At 50.1% G+C, this 17,132-nt stretch overlaps 1 protein-coding gene across 1 annotated transcript in view; it reads right to left on the bottom strand.

The window, feature by feature from the left end:
* Nucleotides 1–808: 808 nt before the first annotated feature.
* The window catches only part of rtn4r (reticulon 4 receptor), a gene marked incomplete at both ends in the record, with an annotated part of 25,223 nt that continues 8,899 nt past the window's right edge, over nt 809–17,132 (bottom strand). Inside the window, one exon of the mRNA XM_079515987.1 lies at nt 809–2,211. Within this exon, the coding sequence (XP_079372113.1) occupies nt 809–2,211 (1,403 nt within the window). The remainder of the gene's footprint in view (nt 2,212–17,132) is intronic.

Raw genomic sequence — 17,132 nt, 5'->3', positions numbered from 1 at the left:
TAATATATTCATACTTGTACACAACTAAAATAAAATGCATATCTATGGTTCCATCGTATACTCTGATCAGTCCAGCAGCATTATTTCAGTAAATGCTTCCCCGCGTACCCTTTCTGCCATGACAATTTGAACTGAAAGTGGGGGGGGCGAAAACAACATTTTGTCTTTTTACTGAATTTTACTTTATCAAAAAAACATAACAGTACCCAACAAATGCATCACTTTTGAATAAATAATGGGTAATGGAGATCATTCTTCTTTGATAAACGGACCCAAACATTCTTTGTGTGCGTTCGGCTTTTAATTTCCTGTAAATTTCTTTTAATTCTTTTTTTCCATGTATTTTTTTATTTCATTTTTCCAACAGTCTCTGTCTGTCTAGGCAGTCACTGTCTTTGCAGTAAAAGCTTGTTTTATGGAGGGGGGGGGGGGGGGGGGGGGGGCTGGGAAGAAGGGCCGAGGGTCTCCAACGTGTAGCTTAGACACAGTACAGTTAAGTACATATAAGAACAAACAATTTTTGGGCACCAATTCATTATATACATCAGATCTGAAGTTTTCTGTAAAGGCATCCATTTTGTTAAATGTACTCTAACATCTTCATTGTTGTTTGTCCATACCCCTGTCGTAAGGAGGGGGTGGGGTGGGGGGGGTGGGGTGGGCAACATGACCTCTTGACCTTCAGTCTCTGCCTGCTTTAGAAGTCACTGTGGATTCTGTATCATTGTCATGAGCATTAACAATCTGCGGATCCGGATCCGGATCCGGAGCCGTAAGACATGGCTAGAGAAATCCAGGATCCGGAGCCCTAAGACATGGCTAGAGAAATCCAGATCACGGAAACGAGGGGAAGTCGCAGCGCATGAATTGAGGATCCCTGGGCTTTGAGACATTGGCTGTCCGATTTGGGCTTTTTGGAACACTTCTTTTTCTTCTTGTTCGGCGCCGCAGAGGGCTCCAGATTGTCTATGAGGTCGGGATTTAGGTTCTCCAGATCTGTCTCCAGGGTGTTGGACAAGGTCCCCAGAGGCCCGTCGCTCTGCTTGTTCCGGGTCTCATTTTTCGTTCGCTCCGGCTCCTTGAACTTGGTCTTGGAAATGTTCTCCTTCTCCTTAAGGGGGTTGTTGGTGATCTGACGGCTCTTTCCCGAGAGGATGGAGGACTTGTCGTTGTCCCCCAGGCAGCACCTGGGGACGGCCCCCTCCCCCGGGGGATTCTCCTCTGTGGAGGGGAACTTACCCGAGTGTGTCTTGGAGGAGCTGCCGAAGACGTTGGTCTGCGTCTGCGTGGGCTCCACCACCACGCAGCCCTCCAGGTCGTCGCTCTTCAGGCCCTTCAGGTCCTTGCCCTCCAGCGTGGCGGGGAGGTAGCACTCCAGCTGAGAGCTGGAACCCTTGAAGCGCTTGAACCAGTCCCACAGGGTCCTGGCGCGGCAGTCGCAGATCCACTGGTTCCCGTTCAGCCGGAGGTACTGGAGGGACGCCAGCGGGTCCATGGTCTCCCCCGTCAGCACCGTCAGGTTGTTGAAGAACAGGAACAGCGACTTGAGCTTGCCCAGGTCCCCGAAGGCCCTGGGCTGCACGTGGGCCACCCGGTTCTGGTGCAGCAGCAGTCGGTCCAGGTTGATGAGCCCGCGGAACATGTTGTCCGTCACCACCCTGATCTTGTTGTTGTGCAGGTAGAGGTACGTGAGGTTGGCCAGGTCCAGGAAGGTGTCGCCGTGCAGCGTCTGGAGGTTGTTGTCCTGCAGGTAGAGGTTCTGCAGGGAGAACATGCCGCGGAACACGCCCACGGGCAGCTCCGACAGGCCGCAGCGGTGCAGGTGGAGCGTGTGCAGCTTGGTCAGGCCGCGGAAGGCCGTGGGGCTGATGGTGCGGAGGTCGCCGTTGTCCCCGATGTCCAGCTCCTCCAGCTTCTCCAGGCCGTCGAAGGCCCCGGCGCCGATGTGGCTGATGTTGTTGGAGTAGAGCCAGAGCACGGTGAGGTTCTGGCACGTGTTGAAGCTGGTGGAGCCCACCACCGTCAGCTTGTTGCTCTGCAGGAAGATCCGCTGGCTCCGCACGGGGATCTCCGTGGGGATGGAGGACAGTCCCTGCTGCTGGCAGGCCACGGTGGGCCTGGGCTCGCTGTAGCACACGCATTTGGCGGGGCAGCCGGAGGCCGGAGGCGCGAGGCGCAGCCACACCACCGCCAGGAACAGGAGTCGACCCCCTATCGGGAGAGAGAGACACAGAGACAGAGGGTTAGTCACACAGACGGGTTAGTGTGATGTTATGCAACAGAACACTAAGAGTCACCATTCCCCCCCCATTGCATGTGTTGTGAATCCATAGACATGTTTGATCGGCCTGTTGATCATCGGCATGTTTGATGTTTCCGCCATTCATTTTGTTGTTTTTTTCCAAAGAGATTTATATCAATTATTTCTGACAGTTTTCTGAAAAAGCTATGTTTCTATGTCAGTGGTTCTTCGATTTTTCAAAAATAGCAGACCTACAAGCTCGTAGCGCGCCACTCGGTGGCGCGCTATGAGCTTGTAGATCTGCTATTTTTCAATAGCTAAAGCATAACATAATGCTAACACCAAAATGGGTTAAGCCTAGAATCAAACCATCCAGGACCTTGGCGAGTCATGACCATAAAACCTTTGATTCTGCGAAAGAAATGAAAATGAAAAACGATAAACAAAGGGTGTTTTATTAAATGTATAGTATATCACATTATTATTATTATTTATTTATGTTTATTTATTTATTTACAGAATCCGGCTTAATGGTCATGATTCACCAGGATCCTGGATGGCTTGATTCTAGACTTAGAATAATTGATGTACATATTTTTGTAAATCTCTTTGGGGGGAATAACTGAATCGGAGCGTTTTCAGTGGGTCCAGAAGACCTCTGCTATATGCTCTATAGCCCCTCTGATCCACACTGCTGCACAGACTGCTGTGTGCTTGACTGGCAATGTCTACAGTTTAAACCATTTTGACCCGAGATCAGATTCTAAAAATGTCTTCTACATCCTGACAGTTTTCTGAAAAAGCTATGTTTCTATGTCAGTCGTTCTTCGATTTTTCAAAAATAGCAGACCTACAAATATGTTGTTGCAGGGATCCCCAGAAGCAAAGATTTGAGTTAAAAACGTTCGCTCTGAAAGAGTATATATTCAAAGCTTTGCACCACATGTTCATGATTTTTCAAAAATAGCAGACCTACAAGCTCATAGCGCGCCACCGAGTGGCGCGCTATGAGCTTGTAGATCTGCTATTTTGTAGATCTGCTATTTTTCAATAGCTAAAGCATAACGTGATGCTAACACCAGAAGGGGTTCCCGCCCAACATGGGTTAATAGTGGTATGGTTGAATAATGCAGGATGTGGATAGCAGTAAAGCATCAGAATATAAAACGCATTGGATGTGACGTTTTATTGAGCAACGCATTTAAATAAATCATGACCGCGGTGACTTTCAATGAAATCAAAATACCAAACGCAATCGTTAAGTCAACACCCGTTGCAAATCAAAGCAACGCCGCCGACGCTCATGTAACAAAGGAAGAATTTTCTTGGGTAGATTTTTTCTACACTCCTCCACAAGTACAATATTATTAACACTCAAGGATGGTTTGGTTTGTTGCTGTTATCACAACAAACGGGACGGAGATCCCCGTTCGCACCAGTGAACCTGTTAAGAGTCTGGTTCTTTGGACAAACAGCACTCCTCCCCCTCCTCCTCCTCCTACCCCCCCCCCCCCCCCCTCCTCCTCCTCCTACCCCCCCCCCCCCCCCCCCCTCCTCCTCCTCCTACCCCCCCCCCCCCCCCCCCCCCTCTGCTGCCAACACAAGCGTGAAGGCCCGAGCAGCCCCAGAAAGGCTCCCATGAAACCTGACTCATTTAATATGGGTGGGTAGCTTTTATGCAGGAACTAGGAGGCTGTAATAGGGTGGATGGAACTACGTTGCGTGGCGTCCCTATATTTCTGGGCACGTCGTTGCAGCTGCCGCCCTGTAAACCCTCAATACACAGATAATTCACAGAAACATTTAGCAGCACCCCCCCCCCCCCTCTAGTAACTCTGAGAACTCCCCTTGAAGAAGGGCCACTTCACCCCTTTTGCACCCAGAGCTTATTTTAATGATGTTTAGGACTATAGGCATGTAACGATATATCGTATATCGATATATATCCATATTAATCCCAACGATATGAATCGATTCGAATGTGAGCTTTAGTCATATTCCATCATATTCAAGTGCTTTTGGAGAGAAATGATAGTCACTTTCAGTAGTAGAGCACTGTAGAGGGGAGCTGTGTGTGTCTGTAGAGGGGAGCTGTGTGTGTCTGTAGAGGGGAGCTGTGTGTGTCTGTAGAGGGGAGCTGTGTGTGTCTGTGACTGTAGAGGGGAGCTGTGTGTGTCTGTAGAGGGGAGCTGTGTGTGTCTGTGACTGTAGAGGGGAGCTGTGTGTGTCTGTGACTGTAGAGGGGAGCTGTGTGTGTCTGTGACTGTAGAGGGGAGCTGTGTGTGTCTGTGCCTGTAGAGGGGAGCTGTGTGTGTCTGTGACTGTAGAGGGGAGCTGTGTGTGTCTGTGACTGTAGAGGGGAGCTGTGTGTGTCTGTAGAGGGGAGCTGTGTGTGTCTGTGACTGTAGAGGGGAGCTGTGTGTGGCTGTGACTGTAGAGGGGAGCTGTGTGTGTCTGTGACTGTAGAGGGGAGCTTTGTGTGTCTGTGACTGTAGAGGGGAGCTTTGTGTGTCTGTGACTGTAGAGGGGAGCTTTGTGTGTCTGTGACTGTAGAGGGGAGCTGTGTGTGTCTGTGACTGTAGAGGGGAGCTGTGTGTGTCTGTGACTGTAGAGGGGAGCTTTGTGTGTCTGTGACTGTAGAGGGGAGCTGTGTGTGTCTGTGACTGTAGAGGGGAGCTGTGTGTCTGTGACTGTAGAGGGGAGCTGTGTGTGTCTGTGACTGTAGAGGGGAGCTGTGTGTGTCTGTGACTGTAGAGGGGAGCTGTGTGTCTGTGACTGTAGAGGGGAGCTGTGTGTGTCTGTGACTGTAGAGGTGATGATGGTCGTTGATGCTCATCAAGGAAGGCAATTATGTTTCTGCACTGTCAAAAGTAATGCTACTTATTTTGCAATGTAGTTAAATAAAACGTCTCAGGGGGGAAGATACATTATATAAAATTAAAAAAACAGTAATTTTTCTTTAAAATATATATTTTTTTAATATCGTGAAAAATCGTATCGTGAACCTCATATCGTGATACAAATCGTATTGTGAGTTGAGTGAATCGTGACATGCCTATTTAGGACACAAGAAACACTTTTTATGACCAAAAAGCTGCCATGAAAATGTGGTCTCACTTCCTTCCTGGACTACAAAGTCACACCTCCACTCACCCCCCCCCCCCCCCTCTCCACAAGGAGGGCCAGTGCACCAAAGCATTATGGGCATTGTAGGAATTCAGCAGTCCAGTCAAACCCTAGTCAAACACACAGACTATTTTTCTGGCCATATAGGGTGCAAATTTCTAATTGTGCTGCTGTTATCTACTACAAATACTATTAACAATGAGTGACTGCAGTTTCTTCCAGTGGTGAAATGTCATGACATTAGCCCGACACAGGTAAGCCTGGCTTAAGCAATATTACACGAGAGGGGGTGGTTTAACGTCCTTAATGCACGCCTGCGATGCTGCAGGAACGAGCCCGCAGGGCGAGTTCCGAAAGCAACGCAGAAATGACGTTAAACCACCCCCTCCAGTGTAATATTGCAATTATACATCAGTTAACCTTAAAACTAAGAAAATCGCTGAAAAAAAACTACGACCACAAATGTCCCAAGAAACTAGCTAGCCTAGCCACCGAGTTTGCTAGCGCTCTGGGAGAACAGAGCAGCTGAATTCTTTGTTTTGATTAGGTGTGGAGTGGTGCTCGTTTGAACCACGGCTAGAAGGCTGTTTCAACCAATCGGATTGCTTCCTCGAAACGACCTGTTGTATAATTGGCCTTTCCGCTGCCCCCCCCCTGGGGAGATTGACGCCCCGAGTTCCTACTAGGTCGGGGAGATCGAGGGCCACACCCCCAGGCTCCACCTGGGGGCGTGGCCCAGGGGTGTTTTGGAGTGCACGGAAGTAGATGAGATGTATAAGAAACTACAGCCTCTGAAGGTCTGTCTCTATCGCTGTGTGTGTGTGTGTGTGTGTGTGTGTGTGTGTGTGTGTGTGTGTGTGTGTGTGTGTGTGTGTGTCTGTGTCTGTGTCTGTGTGTGTGTGTGTGTGTGTGTGCGTGTGCGTGTGCGTGCGTGCGTGCGTGCGTGCGTGCGCGCGCGTGCGTGTGCCCCGAAGGCATACACTTACATGCCGAGGCGGGTGTCGGGTTTGCTGGCATTAATTATTGCTGCTTATTTTATATCCAGTGGTGGAAAGTAACTAAGTATATTTACTTATAAGTACTGTACTTAAGTACAAGTTATTTGTAACTTTACTTTAGTATTTCCAATTTCCAGTACTTCGACTTCTACGCCACTACAACTCGGAGGCAAATATTGTACTTTTACTCCACTAGATTCATTTGAAACTACAGCACTACTTTGTAGACGAAAGAAACATACATTAACCACCATATTTGTAGACATTTTAAATCTTGAAATGAGTGACATTCTGCACAATGAGTACTTTCTATACTTTTGGTAGTGTAGAAGCCATCCTCACTGTTTTGTATGTCTATTTATTATTATTATTATCACAATTGTTGTAGTTATCATGTGGCATTATTGGGTATTGGTTTGGTGGGTTATTGTCTCCACCAGGCCGAAGGCATGGGGAGAGAGTATGTTTTGCACTCCGTCCGTGTGTGTGTGTGTCCTTCCTTCCGTCCGTCCGTCCGTCCTTCCGTCCGTCCGTTACCAGCTAATCTCTGCCACCGTTGGCCCGATCCATGCCAAACTTTGCACACACACTCCCTGGATGCCAACGACGAACCTCTGCCCCAAATATTCCTCAACGGCCTGTTATAGCGCCACCATGAGGCCGATTTAGGCAAAACACATTTATGTAGATTACTCGTACACATTTTATCCATACATCACACAATTCGGTATACACTATCTCCATAGTCATGTGATCAACACGGAGCAGCACTATTTCCCATCTTCCATCCTGATTGGCTAAGATTGGCTTCCAAAGCTCACACGATTGGTCCGTTTCGAACAAAATGCCACAAATCACAAACAGTGTGCAATTTCTGTGAAATTATACACGCACATTTCCACTAGGCCGAGGACGACATGCCACAATTTTTTCCCCCAAATCAGCCTCACGGTGGCGCTATAACAGGCCAATTCCGGTTTTTAGCTATAACTGCATTGATCTGTATACAACTTATGTACGCGCACTCCCTAGAGGCCATGGAAAAACATTGTCCCTGCATCCCTCCACATCTGCCGGTTATAGCGCCACCATGAGGCCGATTTCTGCAAAACACATTGCTTATGTTAGTCGCACAGATTTCATCCAAATCTCACGCAAATTGGTCCACATGATCTCTGTAGTCATGTGATCAAGACGAGTCTGTTGGATTTCTCAGATTCTACACAGATTGGCTAAGATTGCCTTCCAACGTTTTCAGGAGTGGCCCGTTTCGTTCAAAATGCTGGATATGTCCTGCTCATCCAGAATTCTATCCTCAGAGATGCTATGAGTGGCTCTGCATTTCCTCAACAAAATGAAGAAAATTGTTGCAAAAAACTAAAACAAACAAACATGTTTATATTACTCCTAAACATTTTGCCAAACATCTCACACAGTCCTATCCTCCTGGTGGAGACCTGTGCCCAGAAGGGCACTTTTTCTAGTTATGTAATTGAATCACTGTTTGGACACCAAGGGCACGCCTCCCCAGGCCTAATTGATTGATGGAGAGCATATGTAGGCCTGGGTGATTGGGGAGCGGCATGCACCTGGTGGACAAACCAGTTTTTACCAGACAGACAACACAGGACAGACAATGCCAGAAGGAGCTGTTTGTAATGTACCATCACTGCACTTTAAAGGAAAGTAAATACAAACAAAAATGACATTGAACCTGGACAATCTGTTTCTTTGATCTGCGTACATCCATAGTCCCTAAGGTGCATCAGTGGGTTTGTTGGCTATAAGGTAGAAATGTTTGGAACCAACAAAGAGCCACAACAGGTAGGTTGAAAATATCTGTCTCTCCAAGTACCACCATAATAACTGATGTTAAAATACACAAGCCCTTGTTGTTCCATTCCTAAGCCAATTATGCTGCTTGAACGGTTATAATTATACGGTACCTTTTCATAGCTTTGTTTAACCTGATTCACCCACCAGGTAATAAAGACCAACGATATTACTCTCTATATTACTGTTTGCAAACAACCACTTGTCATTTTGCCATTTATTTTCTAGTAAACACACACATTCATTCACGTAACATACATTCTTCTACATCCTACCAGTGTTGTTTTTGGCAGCACATTTTGATTTTAGTTTTAGTCATAGTCTCTTCAATAGCTTTAATTTAGTTCCAGTCACATTTTAGTCACCTGGAATGTTTTAGTGTTAGTCTAGTTTCAGTCGACTAAATATCATAAGATTTTAGTCGACTAAATCTACAGTTGATTTAGTCGACTAAAATGTATTTTAGCGGGCCTTGATGCCGTCGTAATGACTGTTTTTACACTTGCTGAAAATAGCCGATCTACAAGCTCACAATGCGTCGCAGCGCGACGCGTTGTGAGCTTGTAGATCGGCTATTTTCAGCATGCAACCAAGTGAAAAATGACTTATACTGGATCTCTTGTCCACTAGTCCCTTCCTAACATTTTAGTCTAGTTTTTATTTGTTGACAAAATTGTCAGTATATTTAGTCTTATTTTTAGTCATCATTGGTTAGTTTTCATTTAGTTTCCATTTAGTTTTCAACAGTGAAAAAAGGTAGTCGACGAACATTTTTCGTCATAGTTTTAGTCGACGAAAACAACACTGCATCCTTCCTACATGTCGTTCTGACCCGTGTTTCCAGAGGATAGCATTTGGTAGCAACAATCGGTCTGCTATTAGCTAAACATGATAGCAACAATCGGTATGCTATTAGCTAAACATGATAGCAACAATCGGTATGCTATTAGCTAAACATGATAGCAACAATCGGTATGCTATTAGCTAAACATGATAGCAACAATCGGTATGCTATTAGCTAAACATGATAGCAACGAGTTGAAAGCGTTTGGTAGCAACAATCGGTATGCTATTAGCTAAACATGATAGCAACGAGTTGAAAGCGTTTATCAGGTAATTAACACTTTCATTTCCTGGGGTTATTTAATCCATTACATTATATCGCCCATTCGATTTATAAACGCGGACCCCTTTTCCGGGCGGACCGGATGTTGTTGTGAATGTGTGTGTAGCAGCTAACGATAGCCACACCACTCTAGAGTCGATCGACAACAACGGGAGGTAAGAATAAATCTATCGCGACTAGCGACTGGACCGCGGAGCGCCGTCTAACACAGGATCTTTTTTCATAATTAGACGGGATGATTTAGATCGCGAGTTATTAACGTTTTAAGATGTTCGTTTTCATCAGCTAAACGGGGGAGGGAGTTTTCCGATGACGTCTCACTCTTACGCAACACCGAGGATTGCCCAACAGTCGCTTCCAGGCTGTAGAGCCATGCGATCCGTTCTCATATCAATAAACTTCGTCTTTTGGACAATACTTCGTCCTGGGCGTCGGGCGTTACTAATAGAAAAGACAAAGAACTTCGTCCTGGGCGTTGGGGGTGTTAACTGTTGACAGAGAAGCACAATATCCACTGCACGATTCATTCACTGATGTGGCGACTGCATAAGCAAAACATAATGACTGTATTCAGAGCACTTGAACGTAAATAATAACACCTTTATAAGCAACTTACGCAGCTGAGCTTCCCTGGTCCTCTGACTCTAAAGCAGGGGTTCTCAACCCGTGGGTCGCGACCCCTCGGGGGGTCGCCAAATTATTTTGGGGGGTCCCCAAATTATTTTCCAAAAAAAAAAATATATATATATATATATTTTTTGCAACTGCATGGCTGGAAAGTGGAAAAGAAGAGTTTACATATAGTACACATAGTACATGCATACACCTTCCCTAATGATTATATCTGGTTTCAGTATTTAGTTATGGTGTATTGTCTCTATTATTAAGGTTATTGTAGCAGTCAATTTATATTGGGGGTCGGGAGGGGGCGGGGCGGGGGTCCCGAGACATTGCCAAAGCATTTCCGGGGGTCCCCGGCCAAAAACGTTGAGAACCCCTGCTCTAAAGCCCTAACCACAGACGGTTTTAGCGGTGTGGTATGTCTTGTTGCACGTTGACCCACGTTGACCCGAGCGATTCAACGCAATGGAATTCAACGGCCCCAAACCACACCAAAGGGTCAAGACGGTTTCAGCGTTAACTCTTTGCAACCGTTTGGACCCAAGGAGTTGCATGGTGACCCTTTGGTGTGGTTTAGGGCTTTACATTTGACTGAATGAAGCCTGACTCCAACGCTCTGTGACTAAGTTAGATCTAACAGCCCTTCCTGTTCTGTTCGGATACCTCAATGCATTCCCGTCACATCTTCTCGGTGATGCATTTCCTTCAGAATAAACACATTTACCCCAATTAGCTTTTAATTATCTGAGATCCCTCAGATAGATTGTAATTGGTTGGCACAGTTGCACTAATAAGCTATAACCCATTCTGACCTGAGATCAGATTCTAAAAATGTCTTCTACATCCTGACAGTTTTCTGAAAAAGCTATGTTTCTATGTCATGTCGTTCTTCGATTTTTCAAAAATAGCAGACCTACAAGCGCGTAGCGCGCCACTCGGTGGCGCGCTATGAGCTTGTAGATCTGCTATTTTTCAATAGCTAAAGCATAACATAATGCTAACACCAAAAGGGGTTCCCGCCCAAAATGGGTTAATTAATATAATGAATAATGTATTGTACATGAACTTCCTGACCTCACCACTTGGGGTCTTCATCTACTCATGAATTGATTACACATTTTAGTTACCAATATAAGCCGGTGGAATTATTAATGTATAGAGGTACAGCCTCAGGGAGATAAACTCCACACTGCTGCTCTGACAAAACTCTTCTAACGTCTAATCACTAATCAGCACAACTGATGATATTTCTAATGTGATTAATCTGTTCTCAAATCTTCTATTAGCGGCTAGGTGTGCCGTCATGCTCATTTCAGCACGGCTGGAGAGCCTGTTTCAACCAATCACTAGGTCAGAAGAACTGCCTGTAGGCCTAGTAATATAAATATTTCATTCCACTTTGGTCTTTTTTCTCCTTTTTTGGGCGACTCCTCTGTGTACCACCAGAGGGGGGCTCAAGTACCACTAGTCGTACCGGTACGACTAGTGGTACCACTAGTCGTACCGGTACGACTAGTCGTACCGGTACGACTAGTCGTACCGGTACCACTAGTGGTACCGATACCACTAGTTTATAGTCGACAAAATGTTATAGTCGACAAAATCAACACTGCATATGGTCGCTGCTGAGGTTGCGGGGAAAACGAGAACAATTAAGAAACAAGTGTGGTTGTGCATCAACCAAGGGCTGCGAATTCCTTGAGGGGAGGAGCGAGAGGGTGTGACCGAGATGTCTCTCCATTCAGCGCATCACGACACACGCTTCGATCGGAATCTCACCGACCCTGCCCGATGGCACCTCGCTGGCCCTGGAGAGGATTACCCAGTGCCGTCGCTATACCTATACGCGCAATACGCACTGCGAGTTGGGCAACACGCTGAGGGGGGCAACACGACGAGGGGGGCAACACGCCGAGGGGGGCAACAGAATGTGCCAAAAAGTGCCAAGCCGACCCTCAAAATAACACATTTCTCTGCGCCGCGTAATAACGAGCGGCCGTGTGTGCGTCCTCACAAACAGCAAAAATAGCCGATCTGGATGAGGAAAAACTCTCGCTGGGAGGGGGGGCATCCTTGGCAATTTAAAATATAGTATTTTGATCTAATACTTTTTTGCTTTTACTCTTAGCTAAGTACATTTTTGAGTATTGCAATTTATTGGTATTGCTACTTTTACTTAAGTAAAAAAAAATAAACAAAAACTAGAGCACTCCCCCCCTCCCTCCCTCCCTTCCTCCCTCATCATGGCTGCAGTGTGTAGTGGCGCGGCTCATCTGTGGGCCTTGTTAAACGGAGCTGTGCCGTGGCCTGACGGCATCCCTCTGCTGTGCCGTGGCCTGACGGCATCCCTCTGCTGTGCCGTGGCCTGACGGCATCCCTCTGCTGTGCCGTGGCCTGACGGCATCCCTCTGCTGTGCCGTGGCCTGACGGCATCCCTCTGCTGTGCCGTGGCCTGACGGCATCCCTCTGCTGTGCCGTGGCCTGACGGCATCCCTCTGCTGTGCCGTGGCCTGACGGCATCCCTCTGCTGTGCCGTGGCCTGACGGCATCCCTCTGCTGTGCCGTGGCCTGACGGCATCCCTCTGCTGTGCCGTGGCCTGACGGCATCCCTCTGCTGTGCCGTGGCCTGACGGCATCCCTCTGCTGTGCCGTGGCCTGACGGCATCCCTCTGCTGTGCCGTGGCCTGACGGCATCCCTCTGCTGTGCCGTGGCCTGACGGCATCCCTCTGCTGTGCCGTGGCCTGACGGCATCCCTCTGCTGTGCCGTGGCCTGACGGCATCCCTCTGCTGTGCCGTGGCCTGACGGCATCCCTCTGCTGTGCCGTGGCCTGACGGCATCCCTCTGCTGTGCCGTGGCCTGACGGCATCCCTCTGCTGTGCCGTGGCCTGACGGCATCCCTCTGCTGTGCCGTGGCCTGACGGCATCCCTCAGCTGTGCCGTGGCCTGACGGCATCCCTCTGCTGTGCCGTGGCCTGACGGCATCCCTCTGCTGTGCCGTGGCCTGACGGCATCCCTCTGCTGTGCCGTGGCCTGACGGCATCCCTCTGCTGTGCCGTGGCCTGACGGCATCCCTCTGCTGTGCCGTGGCCTGACGGCATCCCTCTGCTGTGCCGTGGCCTGACGGCATCCCTCTGCTGTGCCGTGGCCTGACGGCATCCCTCTGCTGTGCCGTGGCCTGACGGCATCCCTCTGCTGTGCCGTGGCCTGACGGCATCCCTCTGCTGTGCCGTGGCCTGACGGCATCCCTCTGCTGTGCCGTGGCCTGACGGCATCCCTCTGCTGTGCCGTGGCCTGACGGCATCCCTCTGCTGTGCCGTGGCCTGACGGCATCCCTCTGCTGTGCCGTGGCCTGACGGCATCCCTCTGCTGTGCCGTGGCCTGACGGCATCCCTCTGCTGTGCCGTGGCCTGACGGCATCCCTCTGCTGTGCCGTGGCCTGACGGCATCCCTCTGCTGTGCCGTGGCCTGACGGCATCCCTCTGCTGTGCCGTGGCCTGACGGCATCCCTCTGCTGTGCCGTGGCCTGACGGCATCCCTCTGCTGTGCCGTGGCCTGACGGCATCCCTCTGCTGTGCCGTGGCCTGACGGCATCCCTCTGCTGTGCCGTGGCCTGACGGCATCCCTCTGCTGTGCCGTGGCCTGACGGCATCCCTCTGCTGTGCCGTGGCCTGACGGCATCCCTCTGCTGTGCCGTGGCCTGACGGCATCCCTCTGCTGTGCCGTGGCCTGACGGCATCCCTCTGCTGTGCCGTGGCCTGACGGCATCCCTCTGCTGTGCCGTGGCCTGACGGCATCCCTCTGCTGTGCCGTGGCCTGACGGCATCCCTCTGCTGTGCCGTGGCCTGACGGCATCCCTCTGCTGTGCCGTGGCCTGACGGCATCCCTCTGCTGTGCCGTGGCCTGACGGCATCCCTCTGCTGTGCCGTGGCCTGACGGCATCCCTCTGCTGTGCCGTGGCCTGACGGCATCCCTCTGCTGTGCCGTGGCCTGACGGCATCCCTCTGCTGTGCCGTGGCCTGACGGCATCCCTCTGCTGTGCCGTGGCCTGACGGCATCCCTCTGCTGTGCCGTGGCCTGACGGCATCCCTCTGCTGTGCCGTGGCCTGACGGCATCCCTCTGCTGTGCCGTGGCCTGACGGCATCCCTCTGCTGTGGCCTGACGGCATCCCTCTGCTGTGCCGTGGCCTGACGGCATCCCTCTGCTGTGCCGTGGCCTGACGGCATCCCTCTGCTGTGCCGTGGCCTGACGGCATCCCTCTGCTGTGCCGTGGCCTGACGGCATCCCTCTGCTGTGCCGTGGCCTGACGGCATCCCTCTGCTGTGCCGTGGCCTGACGGCATCCCTCTGCTGTGCCGTGGCCTGACGGCATCCCTCTGCTGTGCCGTGGCCTGACGGCATCCCTCTGCTGTGCCGTGGCCTGACGGCATCCCTCTGAGGGGGCGTGGCCTGACGGCATCCCTCTGCTGTGCCGTGGCCTGACGGCATCCCTCTGCTGTGCCGTGGCCTGACGGCATCCCTCTGCTGTGCCGTGGCCTGACGGCATCCCTCTGCTGTGCCGTGGCCTGACGGCATCCCTCTGCTGTGCCGTGGCCTGACGGCATCCCTCTGCTGTGCCGTGGCCTGACGGCATCCCTCTGCTGTGCCGTGGCCTGACGGCATCCCTCTGCTGTGCCGTGGCCTGACGGCATCCCTCTGCTGTGCCGTGGCCTGACGGCATCCCTCTGCTGTGGCCTGACGGCATCCCTCTGCTGTGCCGTGGCCTGACGGCATCCCTCTGCTGTGCCGTGGCCTGACGGCATCCCTCTGCTGTGCCGTGGCCTGACGGCATCCCTCTGCTGTGCCGTGGCCTGACGGCATCCCTCTGCTGTGCCGTGGCCTGACGGCATCCCTCTGCTGTGCCGTGGCCTGACGGCATCCCTCTGCTGTGCCGTGGCCTGACGGCATCCCTCTGCTGTGCCGTGGCCTGACGGCATCCCTCTGCTGTGGCCTGACGGCATCCCTCTGCTGTGCCGTGGCCTGACGGCATCCCTCTGCTGTGCCGTGGCCTGACGGCATCCCTCTGCTGTGCCGTGGCCTGACGGCATCCCTCTGCTGTGCCGTGGCCTGACGGCATCCCTCTGCTGTGCCGTGGCCTGACGGCATCCCTCTGAGGGGGCGTGGCCTGACGGCATCCCTCTGCTGTGCCGTGGCCTGACGGCATCCCTCTGCTACACACTACTTTCCCCTCCAGCATCCCCGGCTCAGCCGTCAGCCTCAGCCACTGAAAAGCTGTCAAGACGACTTTCCGCTCTTTCTGCATCGCAGCACTCCCCCCCCCCCCCCCCCCCCACCCCACCCCAACCCCCGACCCCCCCCCCCCCCCTCCCATCCCCTCTGTCTCGCCTAACAATAGCAATATTTTACTGCAGAGCTACGCTCCACGTATCTCCGCTTATATATACCGTCTTCATTCGATAATATGATAATATGAAGAAAACACAATGGTATAACAACTCAAATAAGTAGAATAAATAATAGGCATGTGAAAATACCTCTTTTAACATGGAAGCCTATGGACCGCAAAAAATACAACACCACTATCTCCAAAAGGGGGCGTTTAAAGGGGGCGGGGAAATGCTGTGAGAGGCCTATACTTTGACCCGAGTACCAAAACATCCAATTGACACTAGGCTGAACGAATGCAACGTTCAGTCTAACCCAATACTGCAGCAAATCGCCAAAAACGGCAAGCATAAATGACAGCTGACAAGTGTAGATCGGAGATCCATCTGCATCTAAGGCATCTAAGGCAGTAAAATAAGTGGTTACTCAACAAAAGTATTACAAAATAATTACTTGTATTCGTATCCGGGACGACAATTCTAGCTGCTAGACGTTGGACGTTTCGGGGGTTGTACAGTAGGTTTTTGGGGGATCCTCATGGGAACAACGAGCCTCCCTTGTGGATCCTGGACTGTGTGTGGAGACCAGCCTGCAGTGACATCAATCTGATATGATGTACAGCAGGGTTGGCCACACTTATGTAGGACTTGCGAGAGCTACTGAAAATTGTTTAAAAATGTACCTAGCGGCGCACAAGGGTTGGAAAATAGAGGGGAGGAAATGGAATTGGTATAGGCTTGTTTATATATTTATAATGCTACTGACCTCTGTGCTCAAAACAAAGTGTGCGCGTTCGGAATTACCGCACCGGAGCTCACTCGCCTCAGTGCGCTATTTCCGAACGAACGCGGCCAGTGTTGCATTGTGGGTTTGAGCTAACGGGCCCTTATTGATGTCAATCAATCAAGTCACCTTAATGCAAGTGGCATTTTAGGGGCATGTGTGTGTTCTACCTGCACAGCCTTTGTGATCTACGGGTACCTTTTTGGGGCACCCCTGATTATCTGTATGACTCCAAATGTGGGCACGATTTCAGCCTGATCGGGAACCCCCTGCACTGACTTCCATTATAAAATATAATAATAAAATATATATATTTATTTCAAAAGAAATATTAAATATTATGTGACAAGTTGAGGCGTTTCTGTTCACGCAAGAGATTCAGCGCTGATGACCGGGTACAGCGGTTCGCGAGATTAGTTTCGGAGGAGACAAAGCGACCGACCCCGTCCTGCAGTCCAGAGGCTCAAAGGAAAGCCGCCCTGCGTCCAAAACGGTTGAGAAATGAGAGTTATACCATGTGGGGGTATACCCAGGGGGTCCCTCTACTGTACTGCTACTGTACTGCTGTCACTGTACTGTACTGTCACACCCGAAATGACGTAATGGCTGCTAAAAACTCAGCTTCCCATCATGCAGCTGTGCACAGTGTGAAGCTCACAGCGCCGATGTGCACGTCTGAGACGGAAGATACTGAATCGTCGCACGACGGCAGCGCCACACGCCCCCAAAAATATACCGATATACAAGGTCACAGCGCGTCACTTCATGCACCACGTTGTGAGCTAGTAAGCTAACAAGTACAATGTTGAGGTATTTGTACTTTACTTTAGTATTTTCAATTCTACTACTTCTACTCCACTACATCTAAGAGGCAAATATTGCTATACTTTTACTCCACTGCATTTATTTGACAACTTCATTTAGTTACTTTGTAGAATGTGATTATTATTAAGCTCTACAGTACACACATCTACAGTAGCTTGTTATTTTCAAAAGATGTATTTATAAGCATTTGAAAA

The sequence above is a fragment of the Electrona antarctica genome (assembly GCF_951216825.1).
Source record: "Electrona antarctica genome assembly, chromosome: 12".
In the NCBI taxonomy this organism is placed as follows: domain Eukaryota; kingdom Metazoa; phylum Chordata; class Actinopteri; order Myctophiformes; family Myctophidae; genus Electrona; species Electrona antarctica.
Note: the sequence above shows the minus strand (reverse complement) of the source record. Positions and strands in the feature narration are given on the sequence as shown.